The 19,621-nt window shown below is 52.9% G+C and overlaps 1 protein-coding gene across 1 annotated transcript; it reads left to right on the plus strand.

Moving 5' to 3' along the window:
* Window positions 1-2,788: 2,788 nt before the first annotated feature.
* Rapgefl1 (Rap guanine nucleotide exchange factor like 1) lies at window positions 2,789-17,925 on the plus strand. Its single transcript, XM_006971820.4, has 15 exons — window positions 2,789-3,434; window positions 6,016-6,094; window positions 7,335-7,470; window positions 7,699-7,796; window positions 10,361-10,473; window positions 10,605-10,772; window positions 11,596-11,693; window positions 11,802-11,924; window positions 13,856-14,034; window positions 14,142-14,232; window positions 14,776-14,826; window positions 14,924-15,011; window positions 15,212-15,276; window positions 15,637-15,691; window positions 15,931-17,925. Exons 1-15 carry the CDS (start codon window positions 2,915-2,917, stop codon window positions 16,053-16,055), a joined length of 1,989 nt encoding a protein of 662 aa, XP_006971882.1. The 5' UTR covers window positions 2,789-2,914; the 3' UTR covers window positions 16,056-17,925.
* The last annotated feature ends 1,696 nt before the right edge of the window (window positions 17,926-19,621 follow it).

The raw sequence follows: 19,621 nt of genomic DNA on the forward strand, positions 1-19,621 counted from the left end.
AAATACCAAGGCCTACAGTCTGAAGGACAGCTACCAGTCTTGGTACTGGTAAAGACAAGGAAAACAAAAACCACCAACTGGTTCATTCTGCCTTTCACTCGAGACTCTGGAAGACACAGAGTAATTACCAGTTTTGAATTAACTTTCCCTGAGTGGAAGTTTACAACTGTTGTACAAAGGCCACCCCGGGTATGGAAGAGCATTTGGGTGTTGTGGGGCTGGAAACATTTGTTTCTGATTCCACAAAGCTTTACACTGGTGGTGTGGGTGTCATTGAGACATCTTCCCTCTGTCCCACAGGTGATGGGTAACCATATGCCTGGTCTCCTGGGTCATGCAAAGAATGCCAACCAACTTTGGGAGTGGGTTACTGGCAGGAAAGAGGAATATTAGGATGCTTCCTCCTCACCCCTGCCTCTTCCCCAGTCCTCCGGTTAGATCCCATTGCTCTGTTGCCCTGGTAACCGGCTCAGCAAGAAGAAACTCAAGCTCAGCAAAGCCCTCAGGTTCTCTCTGCCCTCCCAGCCTGCCTCTCTGTGGGCAGAAATAATGGGAGTGTGAGGGGCAGATACATTCCTGCCTTGGGTAGCCCTGTCCAGTACCTCTTTTAGAAGCTCATGGCATGGGTTGGACAGGCTCAGTTAAGCTTGTTGGCCTCCCTACCAATCCCCCCACCCCCCACACTCAGGAGGATCAGTTCATGGACCTACCTTGTAGGTAAAACAAGGATTTGCAATTGCAAATACCTCTTAGCTGCAGCCTGCTAGGGTTGACCAACTCTAGCTATTTGGGTTTTTTTGGTTGGTGTTTTTTTGTTTTGTTTTTTGTTTGTTTCCTTGAAACAGGGTTTCTCTATAGCTCTGAAGCCTGTCCTGGAACTTACTCTGTAGACCAAGCTGGCCTCCAACTCAGATCCTCCTGTCTCTGGGCTTAAATGTGTGCGCCACCACTGCACCACTGCCCGGCCCAATGCTGGGTGTTGGAATCACCTGGGGAGCTTTCTAAGCTAACAAGCCTTGGGCCTGCCTCAGAGGATCTCATAATTGATCTATGGTGTGACCCAGGCCCCAGCAATTCTGAAAAGCTCCTCTGTGGTTCCAGTGTGTAGCCAGAGTGGAAACCACTGATGTTCCAGGAGTACTTAATGCCTCCCTTTCTTCTGATTCAAGGTCTTGAATGGAAGGAAGGGTTTGGAAACCAAGCCTTTAGTTTCTAGAAGTCTCTCAGTCCCTTTTATTTCCAGCCCCCACACCCTTTACACTCCCTAATTTTTCACCCTTCCTAACCGACAATCCCAAATCCTGCCCAGAGAGGAGGTTACCAAGGCAACCGCTTAATCTGGTAACTGTGGCATGTGCAGAAGAGAAGCCCTCCCCTCTTCCTATTTGGTTCCTAAAAGGTTACCTGGGGAGCTCTGAGCCATTGTAAGCCAGTTTCTACCTTCAACCTTGAGATACCCAGTGTCCGAGTAAGGGAGCCCAGAAAGTCAATTCTCAAACCTAGCTTCTTAGCCAAAATCAGAGCTATCTTGTTTTCTTTTTTGTTCCCTCTCCAAATCCGCAGATGGGTGTGCAGAGCTTTATTTCTGTGAACACATGCACACATGGAACTGGGTATGCACAGACAGCAACACAAGTGTCGTACACACCCCGTCAGTCCCACCACGCCCAGCTATTAGCATTCCTGTCCATCCATGCCTGTCTGGTGCACAGTAAACAGGGTTGGGGAATTGTCCAAGGAGCCCCAACCCACCAGGATCCTGGTGCCACTCCCTCACTGTGTATACCTAGCCTGGATGTGTTCACACTGTGTCTCTGTGTGCCCTTGGTGGCAGAATGCTCTGGCGTGGCCATCAGGAGTAAGGGCAACATTTCTCCCATTCCATGAACGTTATGTGCTTGGTGACAATAGTTAGCCATCTCCAGTCTTGCTTCCTTTTGCTACTACTACCTGGGTTAAGGTGCCCTTGTGCTCTTGGCCTCCTCTTGCTGCCTACTATCTCTTTTCACCCCAATTAGACCTGCCACGACCTGCTGGTCTGCCTGGCTCTTTCCTACCTGCCGGTACCTGCCTTACAGGGCGGCCCTGCACCACCTACTACACCCTATCAGAGAAGGATGTGGGTACCGCCCCCAGTGCCAATGCCAGTTCACCCAAGATGCCGTCCCAGCCCTTCTCACGGGTGGGAGATAAAGACCACATAACTGTGGGAAAGATGCAATGAGTTCAGCAGTCTTTGAAGCCTTACCTGTGTACAGGTAGGCGCGTCAAGGTGTATGTCAAAGGTTTTCCCTGGTTATTTGAAATGATCGCAAGAGACCCGGTAATCGAGAACCAGGCGCCCTCTCCATTGGTAAATCCTCCCAGCTCCCTCTTTTGCCCTTAGCTTCTGCGACTGTCAGAAGCCAAGTCCGAATTTTCCCTCCGCGGTCAGCACCAGCGCCCAAGTTCAAGCCTCGCGCGGCCGGGTGGGGGCGGGCCCAGGCAGGGTAGGGGTGGGGACTGGATGAGGGGGCGCGGTCTCAATTCTGCCACCTTCCCCGGGGCCAGGAGCGCAGCCGCCGCCGCCGCCGCCGCGTCCTCAGCCTTGCGCTCCGCCCGCTGCCTCTGCCGCCTCAGCCCGGCCCCGGAGCACTGAGCCGGGGACACCGGCCCCTGCGCCTGCCCGCCCTTCGGCCGCAGCCAGCATGGGGGGCTGCTGAGAGCGAGCTCCTCTCCCCTCTGGCACCTCCCCCGGCCACTGGCCACTGGACTCTGGCCAGCGAGCTTCGGCCACCTCTGGCTGGCAGTCCGGCGCCTGGCACGGCCCTCGGCTCTGCTCCTCCGGCTCTGAGCATCGTGTCCCCGCCCCCCCCGCCCGCGCCTGGGACACCTGGGTCCCCCGGCGGCCCCTAGGAGAGGGGCGGGGGGGGGCATGAAGCCACTGGAGAAATTTTTGAAGAAGCAGACGTCGCAGCTGGCGGGGCGAGCGGTGGCAGGAGGTCCCGGCGGGGGTCCGGGTGGCTGCGGAGGGCCTGGCGGGGGTGGCGGCCCTGGCGGGGGCGGCGGTCCGACCGGGGGACCGCGGCCGCTGCAGCGGCGTCAGAGCGTGTCTCGCCTGCTGCTCCCAGCTTTCCTCCGGGAGCCCTCAGCCGAGTCCGGGCTGGAGCCGCCGGCCGAGGAGGACGGGGGCGAGCCCTTAGGGGTCTCGGAGGAGCCGGGCAGCGGGGGGCCGTGTTGGCTGCAGCTGGAGGAGGTGCCCGAGCCCGGGCCGCTGGGGTGCGGGGTCCCCCTGCGCTCCCCTTCCTCGTACTCCTCAGATGAGCTATCCCCGGGCGAGCCCCTGGCTTCACCTCCCTGGGCCCCCCTGGGCGCCCCCGAGCGGCCAGAGCATCTTCTGAACCGGGTTCTGGAGCGCCTGGCTGGAGGGACGACCAGGGACAGCGGCGCCTCGGGTAAGTCTGCTCATCCCTCCCAGAGCAAGGGGGTGCCCTGGTTTCTTTTCTTGTCCTTAGCACCAGTGTGGGAGCTGAGGGTAACCCCACAGTGATAGAGGGGAAGGGACATGGTAGGCCCACCGACCTTTCTCCTAACATGAGCCTCATCCTCAGGGCAGAAGCCAACCATCCTCTCCTTCAGCCATCCTCCCTCTCCCTTGGACATTTAAGCCAGTCTCCCGTGGCCCCTGATACTACCTACCCCCTCCCATGCCCCCAAATTAGGGCCTGACACCCTGGTGGAAGGAAGCTTTCCAGCTGAGGTTTTACCACCCTCCAGACCGTATACGAGGCCTGAAAACCTTGACAAGATTCCCCTGGCTGTATAGACGCCCGCAGAGCACAGGCTGGCTCTCTTGGTGGGGCAGTGTGGATAGGCAGAGGGCCCAGCGGCCTTTAGGGAAAGTGTCCTCCTTGGGGGTGAATTTGAAGGTCTTTAAGGAAGGCACCAGGAGACTGCAGCATCCAGAAGGATCTGGGCCTCAGCGGCTCCCACCTTTCCTGACATGCCTCAGCATAAGGCTTCTTTGAAAAATAATAACCACACCCGAGAGGCTTATTCCCTAAATGATGATGCCATTGCACCTCACTCCACCAGCACCCTATTAAAGGGCTTATGAGGAACTGAGGCCCCACATTACTTGTCAGCACTGAGGTAGAGGACATCGGGGTCTGTAGGTCTAACTAGACAGGCCACTGAACCCAAAAGGGTCTCAGGTTTGGGAGCCCAAAGTTGAGACCCTGAAGATGAGGGCGTTACACGTTGCTCTTCATCCTCTGCAAAATGCTCTGTCTTTAGAAGTAGATGTCACTCCCCCCACTCCGTTGGTTTTTTTTTTTTCCCCTTTTCTTTTCCTCAAGGTCTGGGTCCTCTCTTTTGGCTCAGGCTGCAGTTGCCCTGGGGAGCTGACACCTTTTGGATTTAATTAGAAAAAATATCAGACACACAGAGCTCTCTTAACCATAACTTCCCGCCTACACCGCACACCCTGTGTCTCTATGACACATTCCCCAGGGAGGCTGTGCGTTGGACCAGAGCCTGCTTTGGAAGAGACAGATGCCAAACTGTAGCCTCCGTATCAGCATCTCCCCCACTCTGCCCATGTTCCTTTCCCTTCGCTCTGGTTTTAGCATCCACACTCTAGTGAGATAAAGATAAAGGAAGAATGTCAGGCCACCTTATGCCTGGTCCCCATCCCTGGAGCTGGGCGTGAGGGCCAGAGTGCTTCTCCTTTACTTGCAGAATTCAGCAGGGTAGCTCTCAGAGAGGGAGAGAGAGGTTGACTTTCCTCTTCTGCAGGGGCATGGTGCCACAGATTGTTCAGTTTCCCCTGGGTTAAGACTCCCAAATCGTCACCCGTATTCTCTGGCTTGGCAGGCTGAATCCCCAGAGAAACTGGTTCGGGGAATCTACCAGCTTAACCTGCCACTCCAATATTTCCAATATCAGCCACATCCTCGAGCCATTTGGTTTCCTCCCAGGCTTGTAGGAGGAAACCACTGTTGAGGGCTCTCCACGCCCTGCCAGAGCCCCTCAGAAGTCTAGGCAGCCCCTTGTGGCCACTAGATTCTACTCTGACACCCTGTTTGCCTCTATACTGAGAAAAGAACTCAGTAATCTAGGTTCTTTTTGGCTCGAGGCAAGTGCCTCTTAGCTGTGGGCCTCAGTTTCCCATCTGTGACATGAAATGGATGGAAGGAGACAATCTTGTGTTGCCTCTCCTCCTCTCCCTTCCTGGCTGGCACTGGCAGCAGGGCAATTGTCAGGAGCCTTGGTTTTGACCTGGAGCAGTGCCGGGGGGCCTGGCCCTAACCTGTCCTGCTGAGGACACCTGGCCCCCACCCTGTGCCCTGCCTGTCTGTGTGTGCCAAGCAGCCCTGCCCCACCCCAGGGCTGGCTGCAAGTCAGGGCGACCTTGTACCTGGCTGACTGGCTGAGCCAGGCCCAGACAGGGGTGTGGACGAGAAGGGTAGTGAGAGGAGCCCCTCCCCCTCTCCTCTTCATCATTAACCCTTCCACCTCCGGGCATCCAGAGGACAAGGGGTGGCAGTCTGTCCCTCTCCTAACTTTAATGGGGCTGGTCCCTACCTGCCCTGTCAAAGCTGCGAGGTAAGGCGTGGGGAGGGGAGGATGGACACACATCCCCACACACCCACACCCTCTGACTGTAACCTCTGTGTTTGCCAGTTCTCTGTTTAGGGTCCCTTCTGTGGACTCCTTTTTCTCTAGCAGATCTCAGGCACGGTGGATTATCTGACCAACTTCCCACACACTGAAGAGAAGTGTGCATGGCCTTCAGAGGCAAACCCCCCCCCCCCCCCCGCCCCTTCTCTCCAGCTGCCTTGGCAGCTGCCAGCCCCACCCCCGCAGCGGCTGCCCAGAACCTTCATACATGTGTGTGCGCGTGTGCAGAGCATGACAGGGCAGGTGTGGCCGGGGCTCCAGCCTTACTAAAGAGGCAAGAAACGAGGGCACAGGGTTTCCCGACGGTTCTAGAAGCGCCGTCCTGACATCCGCGACGCCCGTTGATCTCCACAGATATTCTGCTTGATGACATTGTCCTCACCCATTCCCTCTTTCTGCCAACCGAGAAGTTTCTACAAGAGCTACACCAGTAATATCCTTTTATGGAGCTTATAAAAGGGCAGCCCAGGAGGGGAGTCATTCCCACCCACAAACTACAACCCAGTGCCAACTCTCCCTGAGGAGATACAGCTCTTCATCTCACCGGCTGTGTGACCTGGGGCAGATCACCTCACACCCTGGAGCTTCAGTTTGCTCCAGTCAGTAAAGTGGAGATCAATAGTTGCTCTGCTCCGGGCTGCTCTGAGGATCAGCCTTGCCGCAGGTGTGGGAGTGCTCTGGGGAGACCTATACAAGTGGAAGGTGCAGGCTGGGCAGTGGTGGTGATAGGCACCTGTAATCTCAGTCTTCAGGAGGCAGAGGCAGGCAGATCTCTGTGAGTTCCAGGCCAGCCTGGTCTACAAAGTGAGTTCTAGGACAGCCAGAGCTACACAGAGAAACCCTGTCTCAAAAATCCAACAACAACAACAACAACAATAATATCTTGCTCTAAACGCAGGGTTTGATACCAGCATTAGGTCATGGCTGTGCTTCAGTGGGGTCAGCTAGGGATGAGCTACTGCCGGCCTGTTGGTTGGGTCTCTTGGTAGCATACAGCATTCACTTGTTTGTTTTGTTTTTAGAGACGGGTCTCACTATGTAATCCTGGGTAGTTTGGACTTTTGTTGTTCTGAGACAGCGTTTCTCTGCGTATCCCTAGCTATCCTGAAACTCTCTCTGTAGACCAGGCTGGCCTCAAACTCATAGAAATCCACCTGCCTCTACCTCCTGAGTGCTGAGACTAAGGGGGTGTGACACCACGCCCAGCCAGTTTGGAACTTCTAATGTAGCTCAGGCTATCATGAACCTGTGGTGGTCCTCTTGCCTCCGCCTCCTGAATGCTGGGATTACAGGACTGTACCACCATGCCTGATTTCTTGGAATTATTTTAGAATCTGATTGTACCTGTCAAGCCCTTGAGTAGAATGTCTGGCTCTCTTAGAACAATGGGGCCTCACCATGAGGTAAGGTCAGGTTTGTGGGTTGGCTGGAGATTAGATGGGTCCTGGCAGTATTCTTACGTGAACCTCTTTAACAGGCAAGAGCTGAATGTGGTCAAGCTGAAGCCCTCACTCTTTGTACTCTCAGCAAAACCATGGCTGGTATGAGTAAAACTCTTGGTTCCAAGGCCCTGAAAACCTTTCCTCTGGTACCCAAGCCCAGAATATGTGGGGGCAGTTTGCGTTTCCCAATTTCCTTGGCTCTCCGGAACTTTTACTTAACTTAGGGGTCAGCTTTGTTCAGTCAAGGGATGTGGAGGGTCCAGAGGGGCTGGGCCGGAAGCAAGCCTGTCTGGCTCTACTCCTCCATTTCTTGGATACCTACCAAGGACTGTTACAAGAGGAAGAAGGGGCCGGCCACATTATCAAGGTGGGCCTGGGAAGGGAAAGGTGTATGAGCTGGCTCTCAGCTCTGGAAGGGGGCCCTTTGAAGGATTCACACTCTGCAAGTTGGGCATCTGGGGCAAAAGATGCCAGTGGGCTTTGGTCCATGTGATTCCTGAGTGCTTGAGGCACGGAGGCCCTGCCTCAGCCCTCGCAGTGAGTGGTCCTTAGGATCAGACATCTACCTTCATCTCATCTGTTACACTCTCCCTAGGAACTGTATCTGCTGATTATGAAGGATGAGTCCCTTTACCAAGACCTCCGAGAGGACACTCTGAGGCTGCACCAGCTGGTGGAGACAGTGGAGCTAAAGTGAGGGGGAGGGGTTCCCCGAATTCCTCTATTATAGGAGCTGCCTCTGGTCTTGTGGCTTCAACATATGAGTTTGTCTGCTTGCTTGCTTCTCGAGATATTTATTTATTTTTATCATTTTGCCTGCATGTGTATCTGTGTATCACCTGCATGCTTGGGTGCGCTGAGGTCCGAAGAGGGCATTGGGTCCCCAGGAACTTGAGTCACAGACAGCTGTGAGCCACCACATGGATGCTGGGGACAGAGATGGGTCCTCTGCAAGAGCAGCCAGTGTTCTAAACCACTGAGCCATCTCTCCAGTCCCTTCAACTCTTCAATATAGTTTCTTTCAGCTTCTTTTCTTTACTGGAGAGTAACACAGAACCACAGAACCCTATTTCTAACCCAGTCTTTTTTTTTTGGGCGGGGAGGGCTAAGTAACATGTCTTATTATATAGCTCAAGCTAACCCCCAACTTACTGTGTGGCCCAAGATGGCTTCTACCAGTAATCCTCCTGTCTCAGATTCCCCAGTAGACCTGTGCCACCAGGCCCAGGTCCAGGCTTTTTTAGTTTTTGGTCCATTTTTCCATCTGTTTGTCTATTAATATGGTAGTGTTCTGGCAGATATTTAACAACCTGTGCTTTATGAGAAACAGCCCTGGCTGATCACTCTGATTCTCATAGCGTAAATTCTCTTAGCAAGCTATCAACAAGGTCTCACTGACTGTTGAGCTGGGATGAGATCTGCAGTAGTGGTTACATAATATTTCCACCACATTGTTACATATGCGTAAAAATGCAATACCAAACAGCAAAAAAGAACTTAGAAAACTACCATTTCTTTCTTTTTTCTTATTTATTTACTTTTGAGACAGAGTCCTTGAAACCTGAAGCAATCTTTCTGTATTTGCCTCCAAGATGGGATTATGGATTTGTGCCATGCTGCCTGGCTTGAAACTGTCTTTTTCATAATAATTTATTTGACCTCAAGTTTGCAAAATGTGTGTGTATGAATGAACACACACATATTCAATAGCTGTCCTTAGAAAGTACACTTTTAATCTCAGCACCTGAGAGGGCAGAGGCAGGCAGATCTCTATGAGTTCAAGATCAGCCTGGTCTACAGAGCTAGTTCCAGGACAGCTAAAGCTACACAAAGAAGCCCTGTCTTGAAAAAAAAAAATCAGTTAGCAGGGACTGCAGAGATAGCCTAATGGTTAAGAGCACTTGTTGCTCTTCCAAAGGATCCAGGTTGGATTCCCAGCACCCACATGGCCACTAACAACCATCTGTAACTCCAGTTCCAGAGGATCTGATGCCCTCTTCTGACCTCCAAATGTAGTGCTTGCACGTGGTGCACTTGCGGGCAAAACATCCATACACATTCAAAATACAAATAAATCTTACAAAAACCATATCTATCAGTTAGGCGTGGTGGCACCTCCCTATAATCCTAGGTATTCGGGAGGCTTAAGCAGAAGAATCGTCAATTCCAGGCCAGCTTGGACAACTTAGTGAGACCATGTCTCAAATTAAAAAAAAAAAATTAATAAGGGCTTCGGATGTAGCTCAGTGGTGGGCTGCTTGTCTAATATGTGTAAGGTCCAGGGTTTAACCCTCGCTCTTACCTAAACAAACAGTTGGCAGAATTCCCCCAAATTGACCTCACTAGCTTCAGGACAGGAGTACATCTTGTTTTCTCCTCTGCATTCCTGGTGCTACAAGGTTCATTAACTCTCACCTAGACTGTTGCCACAGCCCGCTCAGGACTTCAGCTCCTGGCCTTGCATCGTCTCCCTTCTCTCTTCTGACACCGAAGATATTTTCCAGACTTCCACAAACGATGCCTCCACCCTCCTGTTCCCAAGGCATCCATGTTCCCTAACATCTCCAAGTTAAATGCCCCAGCACAGCATCAGCACCCCCTCCCTTCCCGCCATCTGCTGATCTTTCCCATCTCCCCTCGTACATCCCTCTTCACCTGTTACTCTGGCAACTTTTGTGCGTTTCCTACTTGTTCTTCCCGTGATCCTTTAGGGCCCAGGTCAAGGGCCATCTCTTCCATGGAAACATCTCAGATTCCCCCTTCAGGAAGAGTTTCTGTCCTCCCCCACGCCACATCGCCCTCCGGTACCTTTATCATCTCACCAACACTTCCTGGCTGGTGTTAGAAGTAGCTGCGTACACGTCTGTCTCCTTCCCAGACTGTGAAGTCCTTTTCGGCAAAATTCAGACATCTGATGTCTTACTATCTATCATGTGCCAAGAAGTGTGCTAGATCCTGAAGGGTGAAAAACACTCCACATAAACTAATCCCGTTCCTCAAAACCTGTCAATCTTGTAGAAAAGATGACACGAACATAAACGACATGGTTCCATTGTTTTATAGCATTTGAGACAAGAGAGTGACCTTGCCTCCTGGATGAGTGGCCTATGAAGGAGCCACTGAAAGAGGTGGCATTTGATTTGGGTCATTTGGACAGTCGTCCTATGCTGATCGTTGTCCTATCCCTGCTTAATGTTCCTGCCTGGGGCTCCATACGCCTGGCAGGGCTTGCTGATGCCTGGCTGTGTTCATGCCAGGATTCCAGAGGAGAGCCAGCCGCCCAGCAAGCAGGTTAAGCCACTCTTCCGTCACTTCCGCCGGATAGATTCCTGTCTGCAGACCCGGGTGGCTTTCCGGGGCTCTGATGAGAGTGAGTATGGCCACTAGGAAAAGCATAATTTCTGGGGTGGCTCAGGGAGGTGGATGAGGTCCCTGAGCCTTCTGCATCTTCAATGGAGTCCCCTCAGCCCCTTTCACAGAACCCTTCTTGTCTTTGTGCAGTCTTCTGCCGGGTCTACATGCCTGACCACTCTTACGTGACCATACGCAGCCGCCTCTCAGCATCCGTGCAGGACATCCTGGGCTCTGTGACCGAGAAGCTGCAGTACTCGGAAGAGCCCACAGAGCGTGAGGATGCCCTCATCCTGGTAGCTGTTGCCTCCTCTGGAGGTGAGGGTCAGCACATCAGGCAGGGGTAAACGCTAAATTCTAGATCCTCGATGCTCAGACGTGTCATCGTGGGTCCAGCCTTGGTGCGTGCGTCACCTAGGAGACCCTCCCCCAAACCTACAGGATTAGATCTACATTTGGACCAGACCCGGCCCCCTCCCACCCAGGGGATCCCTATGCACATTTAAATTTGGGACACACTGGTTCAGAATCATTGGGTTCTGTCCTGGGTACTACCTAATACGCGCCTGGAGATTGTATTCTGGTCCTTCACACACAACTCTCCCCAGCATCCTGTATGCTCCATTTTTTTTTTTTAAAGGCTGAAGATAGAGGGTAGGTTCTAATTCTGTGGGGAGGCAGAGAGCCAGCAATGTAGCATAGCTTGTGTGTGTGTGCGTGTGCGTGTGCGTGTGCGTGTGCGTGTGCGTGTGTGTGTGTGTGTGTGTATTGTATAAAACCTCAGGCTGGTTTGGAATTTACAGTCTTTCCTGCTTCGGCCTCCTAGGTGCCAGGACTTCAGGCATGCTCCATCATGCTAATCTTTGCCTTGTTTTCCATAAAGAAAAAGTTACTCCAGCCTGTCCAATGTCATAGAGATGAAAGAGAGACAGGCTGCATATGGGGTGGAGTCTATAAATGCAGGAGAGAACGTTCGACAAATTTCATATGAATATGGTATAAGCTGGTGGTGATAGGAATCCTATAATCTAGGACGTGTCAGCACAGTGTTATGGGTTTCTGGCTGGGAAGGGTGATGGTGGCTCAGGTATGCATGTGAGAGATGTAGGTGGCCCAAGCTGAACAGCCTGTTCCTCTGCAGAGAAGGTCCTCCTCCAGCCAACAGAAGACTGTGTGTTCACCACTCTGGGCATCAACAGCCACCTGTTTGCCTGTACCCGGGACAGCTATGAGGCTCTAGTGAGAATTCCTTCACCTGTCTTGGCTGGTAACAAGAGCTGGGGGGAGGGGCTGCTGAGAGCACCCTACCGCAGGGAGCCAAGTTCCTCTGACCCCACCTGCCACCAGGTACCCCTTCCTGAGGAGATCCAGGTCTCGCCTGGAGACACAGAGATCCACCGGGTGGAACCTGAAGATGTTGCCAACCATCTTACTGCCTTCCACTGGGAGCTGTTCCGATGTGTGCATGAGGTGGGACTGAGGCTTGTGCTGGACAGGGGTGGGGGTGGGTGGGGGGCACGGGCCGTGCAGCAGACAGTCCTAGTCCTAGCCTCGAAGGCTCCCTTGCAGCACACACGTGGGCAGTGCACAAGTATAACCTCTGTAGGCCTCTGTCCCTCATCCGGGAAAACAGTAGAGCGCCTCTCCAGCAGCCTGTTTCGGGTGCTGCCCACATAGACTCTGAATTGGAATTCCTATCAGGAGTCATAAAGATGTTTGCTGTCGAGCTGAGGGTGTGACTCAGTTGGTGGAGTACTTGCCTCGCACACACGAACCCCTGGGCCTGGCCCTCTCCACTGAATAAATCAGGTGTGGTGGTGGATGCCTGTAGTCTCAGCACTTGGGAAGAGGAGGCAGAAGAATCCACATTATCCTGGGCTACATGATGAGTTGGAGATACAGGAAATCCCATATCAAAACAAAAAAGGTGTGGGGGCTCTGGAGAGATGGCTCAGTGGTTAAAAGAACAGACTCCTTTTCCAGAGAACCCAGGTTCAAATCCCAGCACCCACATGGAAGCTAACAACTGTCTGTAACTCCAACATCTGACACCTTCACACAGACATACATGCAAGCAAAACACCAATGCACATGAATAAAAGTAAGTAAATTAAAACAAACAAAAAAAAATGAGGCCTAAGAATTGGCTTAGAGGTTAAGAGTGCTTGCTGTTCTTCCAGAGGGCCAGAGTTGAGTCCTGGCCCCATCATAACCAGTGGCTTACAACCACCTGTAACTCCAGCTTCCGGGGCTCTGATGCCCATTCATGGCCTTTACACAAATGTGCACATAGATACACACACACACACACACACACACACACACACACACACAAATAAATATTAGTCTTAATTTTTTTTGTTGTTGTTTTTGAAACAGAGTCTCAGTATATAGCCCTGGCTGTCCTGGAACTCACTCTGTAGACCAGGCTGGCCTCAAACTCACAGAGATCTGCCTGCTTCTGCCTCTTGAGTGCTGAGATTAAATGCATGCACCATCACACCTGGCAAATTTATTTTAAGATTTATTTTATTTTTAATTGTGAGTGTATATGTGTATGTGTGTGCATGCATACATGCACACATGTGATGCAGGTACCCACAGAGGTGAGACATCAGATCCCCCTGGAGTTAGAGTTACAGACAGTTGTGAACCTCCTTTTGTGGGTGCTGGGAACCAAATTTAGGTTTTCTGGACGATCAGTACACATTTTAACCACTGAGCAATATCTCCAGTCCCCCAAATAAAATCTTTTCTAAAATATTATTGTTATTTATTCACGAGTACTTGTATATTTCTGTGTATGGGGTCATAGAAGTATCAGATTCCCTGGAGTAACAGGCAGTTGTAAGCTGCCTGATGTGGGTGCTGGGAATTGAACTTGGGTCCTCTGCAAGATCAATATGTGATCTTGGGCTGGAGAGATGGCTTAGGGGTTAGGAACACTGGCTGCTCTTCCAGAGGACCTGGGTTCAATTCTAGCACCCACATGGTAGCTCACAACTGTCTGTGACTCCAGTTCCAGGGGATCTGACACCTTCATACCAATGCACATAAAGTTAAATAAGTTATTTAAAAAAATATGTGATCTTAACCACTGAGCCATCTAAAATAAAATCTTAGAAAGAAAGATAGGAAGATAAAAGGCAGTGATAAGTGTCTCCCACGGGGAAAATAACAGATTTCAGCCAGTGCATAGTCGCTCCACGCTCACTAGGTGGAGAACACTGTTCACATTAGTTGTCTCCGTTATGTCCTCTCCTGTCCCTGTTTTTCTCTTTTCATACCCACTCACTCCTGTCTTTCCTTCTCCATGTGCTCTGTGCGGCCATCTTCTCACGGCCATCTTCCCACTCCCATTCCCGTTGCCCTGGCCTCTCCGCTCTGCCCCGGGCTTGCAGCTGGAGTTCGTGGACTACGTGTTCCACGGGGAGCGTGGTCGCCGGGAGACCGCCAACCTGGAGCTGCTGCTGCAGCGTTGCAGCGAGGTCACTCACTGGGTGGCCACGGAGGTGCTGCTCTGTGAGGCCCCGGGCAAGCGGGTCCAGCTGCTCAAGAAGTTCATCAAGATCGCCGCCATGTGAGTGCTGCTGCTGGAGGCCGGGAAGGGAAGGTCGCAGTTCCCTGATGCGCCCTACCCTCGCCCCCGACCCCCGGCCCCTCACCTCGCCTCCCCCTCCTACACAGCTGCAAGCAGAACCAGGACCTCCTGTCCTTCTACGCTGTGGTTATGGGACTGGATAATGCTGCCGTCAGCCGCCTGCGGCTCACCTGGGAGGTGAGGCGACCTCTCCCTTCTCTCCCCACAGTGCCAGACTCATCCCACCTCAGGATCTGTGTGCCCCTGCTGCTGCTGCTGCTGCTGCTGCTGCTGCTGCTGCTGCTGCTGCTGCTCCTCTGTGGGGAAATCTTTGTGCCAAGGGGAAGGAAGCAGATGCCCTCTTCTGGCCTCTGCTTCTCAGGGCATAGAGCTTTGCTCATCATGTCTTTGCAGATTAGTAAAAAGCTAGACTCCCAGCCCAAGTGCCCTTGCTATGAGTCTGCTGAGTCTCAGCCAGCTCTCACTGGGAGCGCTTTGGTGCATGGTGCCTGCACGGGCAGAGGTCTTACTGTGTCCAGAATAATTTGTTCCTCAGGCAGTTTCAGGCTCCCTGATTTACCCTTAGGACTGATTCTATGTCCTCACCTGCTAGCGTCTCCTTCCCCTGAAAGACATGTAAGCCCATAACCCTCTAAGGAAGACTAATCACATGCTTCCATGAAACTCAAGAAGCTCCACACTGACATTTCTTTTTTTCTTCTTCCTTCGAACGCTCTGCAGAAACTGCCAGGGAAATTCAAGAACCTCTTCCGCAAATTTGAGAACTTGACGGTGAGTGGGGTTGGCTTTCATCAGCCCCTCGAGAATGGGAAACATCTTTGGGGGTGCCGGGGGCCCATCTGTTTCTGCTCCTTCTGTGGAATGCTAGGACCCCTGCCGGAACCATAAAAGCTACAGAGAAATCATCTCCAAAATGAAGCCTCCTGTGATTCCCTTCGTGCCCCTGATCCTCAAAGGTCAGTCCCTCCCATGCTGTGTTTTTCCTACCCACAATCCCTTCTCCCACACCCTAAGCCTGGCGCTGAGCCCCCTCTCAATTCAGCTGTGAGTGCCTACTTGCAGAGAAGCCCCCCCCCCAAGCTGCATGTGTCTCGGAGGGTGGGATGGGTTCCCTCTGCCGACTCAGTCCTCATGTAGCTGTCTTTCTGTTCCCTAGACCTGACCTTCCTGCATGAGGGGAGTAAGACCCTTGTGGATGGTTTGGTGAACATTGAGAAGCTGGTGAGTGGTACTGCCCGCCCCTGTCCTGGGAGTGAGGGGCTGTACCATCCTCTCCCTCTCTCCTGTCACTTCCTCAAAATAGCAGCCTTCTTCTCTGGTGCCCAGCTTGCCTAACAGACTCCAGACTGTCTCTCTGGTGGCGTCACTGTGGCAACCCACCCACCAGAGGCAAAGCTGACAGGCAGTTTGGGGGCAATGCTACCTCCCTCTCTTGGCACCTTGCTATTACCCACCCTCTGGCCCTTCAGAGGCCCCGTCACTGGGAGCCTGGAGATGGGAGAACTGACTAACTCGGTCGAGAATGACGGGGGAGGCAGCTGTCTGTGCCCGTTCCAGGGCTAATTCCTTGTCATCTCCCAGCATTCCGTGGCTGAGAAGGTGAGGACAATCCGAAAATACCGGAGCCGGCCCCTCTGTGAGTACCCGGGACTCAGTGAGCTGGCTTCCCAGTAGAGCTGTGGAAGCGGAGGGATTGGGGGAACCCCATGCTCCATGAGTGTATGTTTTGTCACACTGCTCAGTTCTTCTTTCTGTCCTTGGGCTTCCTGCCAATGGCTGTCCCCATTCACACCCCTTCGCCCTGCCCTGCCCTGCATGCATATAGGGGATAAAAGGAAGCTGAGAGCTGACTGCCTTTCCCTCTCTGCACCCCAGGCCTGGACATGGAGGCCTCCCCGCATCACCTGCAGACCAAGGCCTATGTGCGCCAGTTCCAGGTCATCGACAACCAGAACCTCCTCTTTGAGCTCTCCTACAAGTTGGAGGCTAATAGTCAGTGAGAGTTTAGGGGCCCAGCTGCCCCCACCTAGGTCCTTGGCACCTGGCACTCAAGCACTTTGCACGATGCCCTCAGCCACCCACATCGGCCATCTTTCCCCTGGAGCCTCTTCCTATGCTACGAGGAGGATTGGGTTGACCTACCAGAATGCATCAGCGTGTCTGTCCATCCTGCTGCGGCCCTCTTACCATGCTCCTCCACACTCTTGGTGTCTGACCTCCCCCCGGTGAGGTCTGTTCCAGAGATGGAGCTTCCAGACCCGAGCAGGAAGGAAGCACCCCCTCCCGGATCGCAGCTGTGGTACCTACCGGAGGCATTGGAAGTCTTCTTCTCCGCCACCTGTTCACTTCCCCCTCATCGGGGCTGAGATCCCTGGATATACACCCCCGAGACAGTGTGTGTGTGTGTGTGTGTGTGTGTGTGTGTGTGTGTGTGTGTGTGTGTGTGTGTGAGATTTACAGGTCCCCTCTTAGGGAGCAAGAGTGCATCTGATAAGGTAGGGAGATTATCACAAGTGGGTTTTGTTGTTGTTGTTGTTTGGTTGTTTTGGGTTTTTTTTACTTTTGTTTTTTGAGGATCCCTTCTGTTTGGTGCTACCTTTGTCGACTCTCCCTCCCTCCCTTCCTCCCTCCCTCCCTCCTTCCCTCCCTCCCTCCCTCCCTCCCTCCCTCCCTTCCTGCCCAGACTCCACCTGCTGTCCTTCCTACATGTGAAAGCTGTGGGCCAACCTGTTCCTGAAGGCAGGCAGTATCAGAAGGCCAGAGAGTTAGTACCCATTAGCCCCTGCAAATCCCACACCCAAGCTTCCCCAAGATCTCTGGGTATGTGACGGTGAGAGGCATCAAGATGCTCAGGGAAACACAGGACCCTGCCTCTCTGCCCGGCAGTGGGTAGAGTGCAGTGGTATCGGGAGTCAGGGGCACCTGTTCCCCATACCTCTCTGCCTTTGGGGGTGTCTCACTGCTACGGGGGGCATTGTCATCCTTCTTCTGGCTCTGTGTCTGCCGCCAACCTCACAGTCTGGCCATCTGTCTTCACCCCCACCCTGCCCTTTGTCTTTCTAGAGACTCAGGGTGGACCCAGTACCTAGGGCAGCTAGCGCCTCCCTGAGTGGGGAGGAAAGGCAGCAGCGGTTATAAAGAAGAAGCTGGGCTCCGGCAAGGCTTTGTTACCTCTCCGGCACCCTTCCCTCTCCCATCACGGGCTCCAGGGCTGAGGGGTTGTAGGGGCTCTTGGCAGCTACTGGGTGGGGCTCCCTGGCACAGCCTCACCCTCCTTCCTGGCCCTTCTGAAGAGGTAACGGGGGCCGTGGCAGCAGTGAAATCAGCTGCAGCTCCTGCTCTGGGAGTGGATATATTTTTTACCCAAAGCTCTGGAATTGTACATTTATTTTTTAAAACCCAAAGAGGGAAAGAACCTTGTATCATATGTAAACATTGTATTATAGGTTATGTTGTACAGTCCCTTTTATACAGCAGTTCCTGTTGAAATATCCACAGATATGCCATACCACTCCCCCTGGCTCCTAGTGGTGATGGTGACCGCCCCCCAGCCCATAATGGTGATGGTAACCATACCTCCCCATACTCTGCTTCTTCCACCCAACTGCTGGCTGCTCCCCCTGCAGCCCAGGCTTCCTGCCCCTCTCCAGTAACCCCTCATATCCGCCTTCTCTAATTCCCTAGCCTCCAAGAACACTGCCTCCCCACCCCTTGGCTGCTGCTTGCCTCTGGTTGTGATGCTTGCTTCTCAGGGGCCCTGAACCCCCCAACCCTGTAGCTTTAATGGAGTGAACTGTGTGTATTGTACAGGCCCAGTTGTCATTGAAGAAACCGCTGGATAGAGAAAATACACTCAAGTCTATGAATGAACCGTCCAGTGTTCTCCAGTGCTTCTCTGAAACTGGGGGGAAGGGCTGATCTTGGGAGAGGGAACAGGGGGTGCCCTCCCGGCACTCAAGCCTCCTCAGCAGGGCTGTCTAGAGTGACCTGGAAAATGTGAGTGGGAGGAGAAGGTGCCAGCCTCACAAGATCCGTGTCTGGTGTCTGGAACTCAGGAGATGTTTCTGTTCTCACCTGTTCCGGGTCACGTGGATATGTGATCACACTTCTAACCCTGCAAGGTCTGAGGTGAAGTTATAGAGCTGGATGGGGCAGGCCTGCTCTCCTAGCCCGGGTCTGCCTGCTGCAGGCCGCACAAGCTATTCATGCAGCCGGCAGTTACCAGTCTTGCCAAGACAGAGACACAGGGAGCCTGTGTTGACGCTCGCTCGTGGTGGCCTGACCTCCAGGAGACACTGCACACTTACATAGCCTTATGTGACCCCTTAGCTCGTCTAACTCTCCCTGAGTCTTGCCATCAGCAAATAGTCCTCTCATTCTCCCAACTTTGCTTTGCTTTTGACCGGGTTTCCACTCAGCATTTCAAGGCAAAAGCCAGAACTTAGAGGCCTGTGAGCTGGCTGACTGAGGAAAGCCCTTGCCCTGCAAGTCTGATGACGACCAGTGTTTGAAACCTGGAACCCGTGTAAAAGTGGAAGGAGAGAAAAGACATCACAAACTGTCCCCTGGCCTCTACGCACCTCCTGTGGCTTCTGCGCATGCGCACGTCCACCAACACATGGACCAAGTCTAGTGTTCAGCTGGGCGTGGTAGTGCGGGCCTGTAATCCCAGCACTTGGGGGACGGTGGCAGGATAGAGAGGTCTATGGACGGCATAGCTGGACCCTGTCTGAAATGACTATCTGAACTTACCTGTCTCTTTCCACTTACCCTCCCTCATCTTTTTGCTCGCTCGCTCGCTCGCTTGCCTTTGAGACAGGGTCTCACGAGATAGCTCTGGATGGCCTAGAACTCACTGTGTCACCTCACTCACAGCAGGCCCACCCGCCTCTGCCTCCCAAGGGCCGGGATTAAAAGGATGCACTGCCATGCCTAGCCTCACTCATCTTATCAGCCAGTCCCAGCTTTCTTGGATGACGAGACTAACCTCCTGCTAACCTAGCAGCATCTTGTCTCCAGCCCACCCCTACCTGCTGCCCGCCAGGACTCTACGCTGAACCGGCACACTCTTTCTAAGACCTTTATTCCATTGCACAGCACCGAGGTCAAAAAGACTGACGGCGGCACTGGTCCCAGTGGAACGTTTTTCCCCCCTCTGAGACAAGGTCTCACTATGTAGCTCAGGCTAGCCCACAGTTCTCATCAGTCTTCCTCCTCCAGCCTCCCAAGCGCTGGGAAGACAGGTGTGCACCACTATGCCTGGGCACCACTGGATCTTTTATAGGCTGCTGGTGAGAGTGTAAACTGGTACTACCACTTTGGAAAACTGGCAATGTCTGCTAAAAGTAGGTTATATAACTAATACATAGTACATGACCTAGCATTTCCACTCATGAGCATATACCCAAGAGAAATTAGTCCAAGACATATATGATAGTAATCATGGAGGGATTTTGTTTTGTTTTATGGTTGTTTTTTTCTTATTTTTTTTTTCCCACTCTGAGACAGTCTCACTGTGTAGCTTGGTCTAGCCTTGAATCTTCAGTCATCTAACCTTTGCCTCCCA

Source organism: Peromyscus maniculatus, chromosome 8 (genome assembly GCF_049852395.1).
Source record: "Peromyscus maniculatus bairdii isolate BWxNUB_F1_BW_parent chromosome 8, HU_Pman_BW_mat_3.1, whole genome shotgun sequence".
Taxonomy (NCBI): Eukaryota; Metazoa; Chordata; class Mammalia; order Rodentia; family Cricetidae; genus Peromyscus; species Peromyscus maniculatus.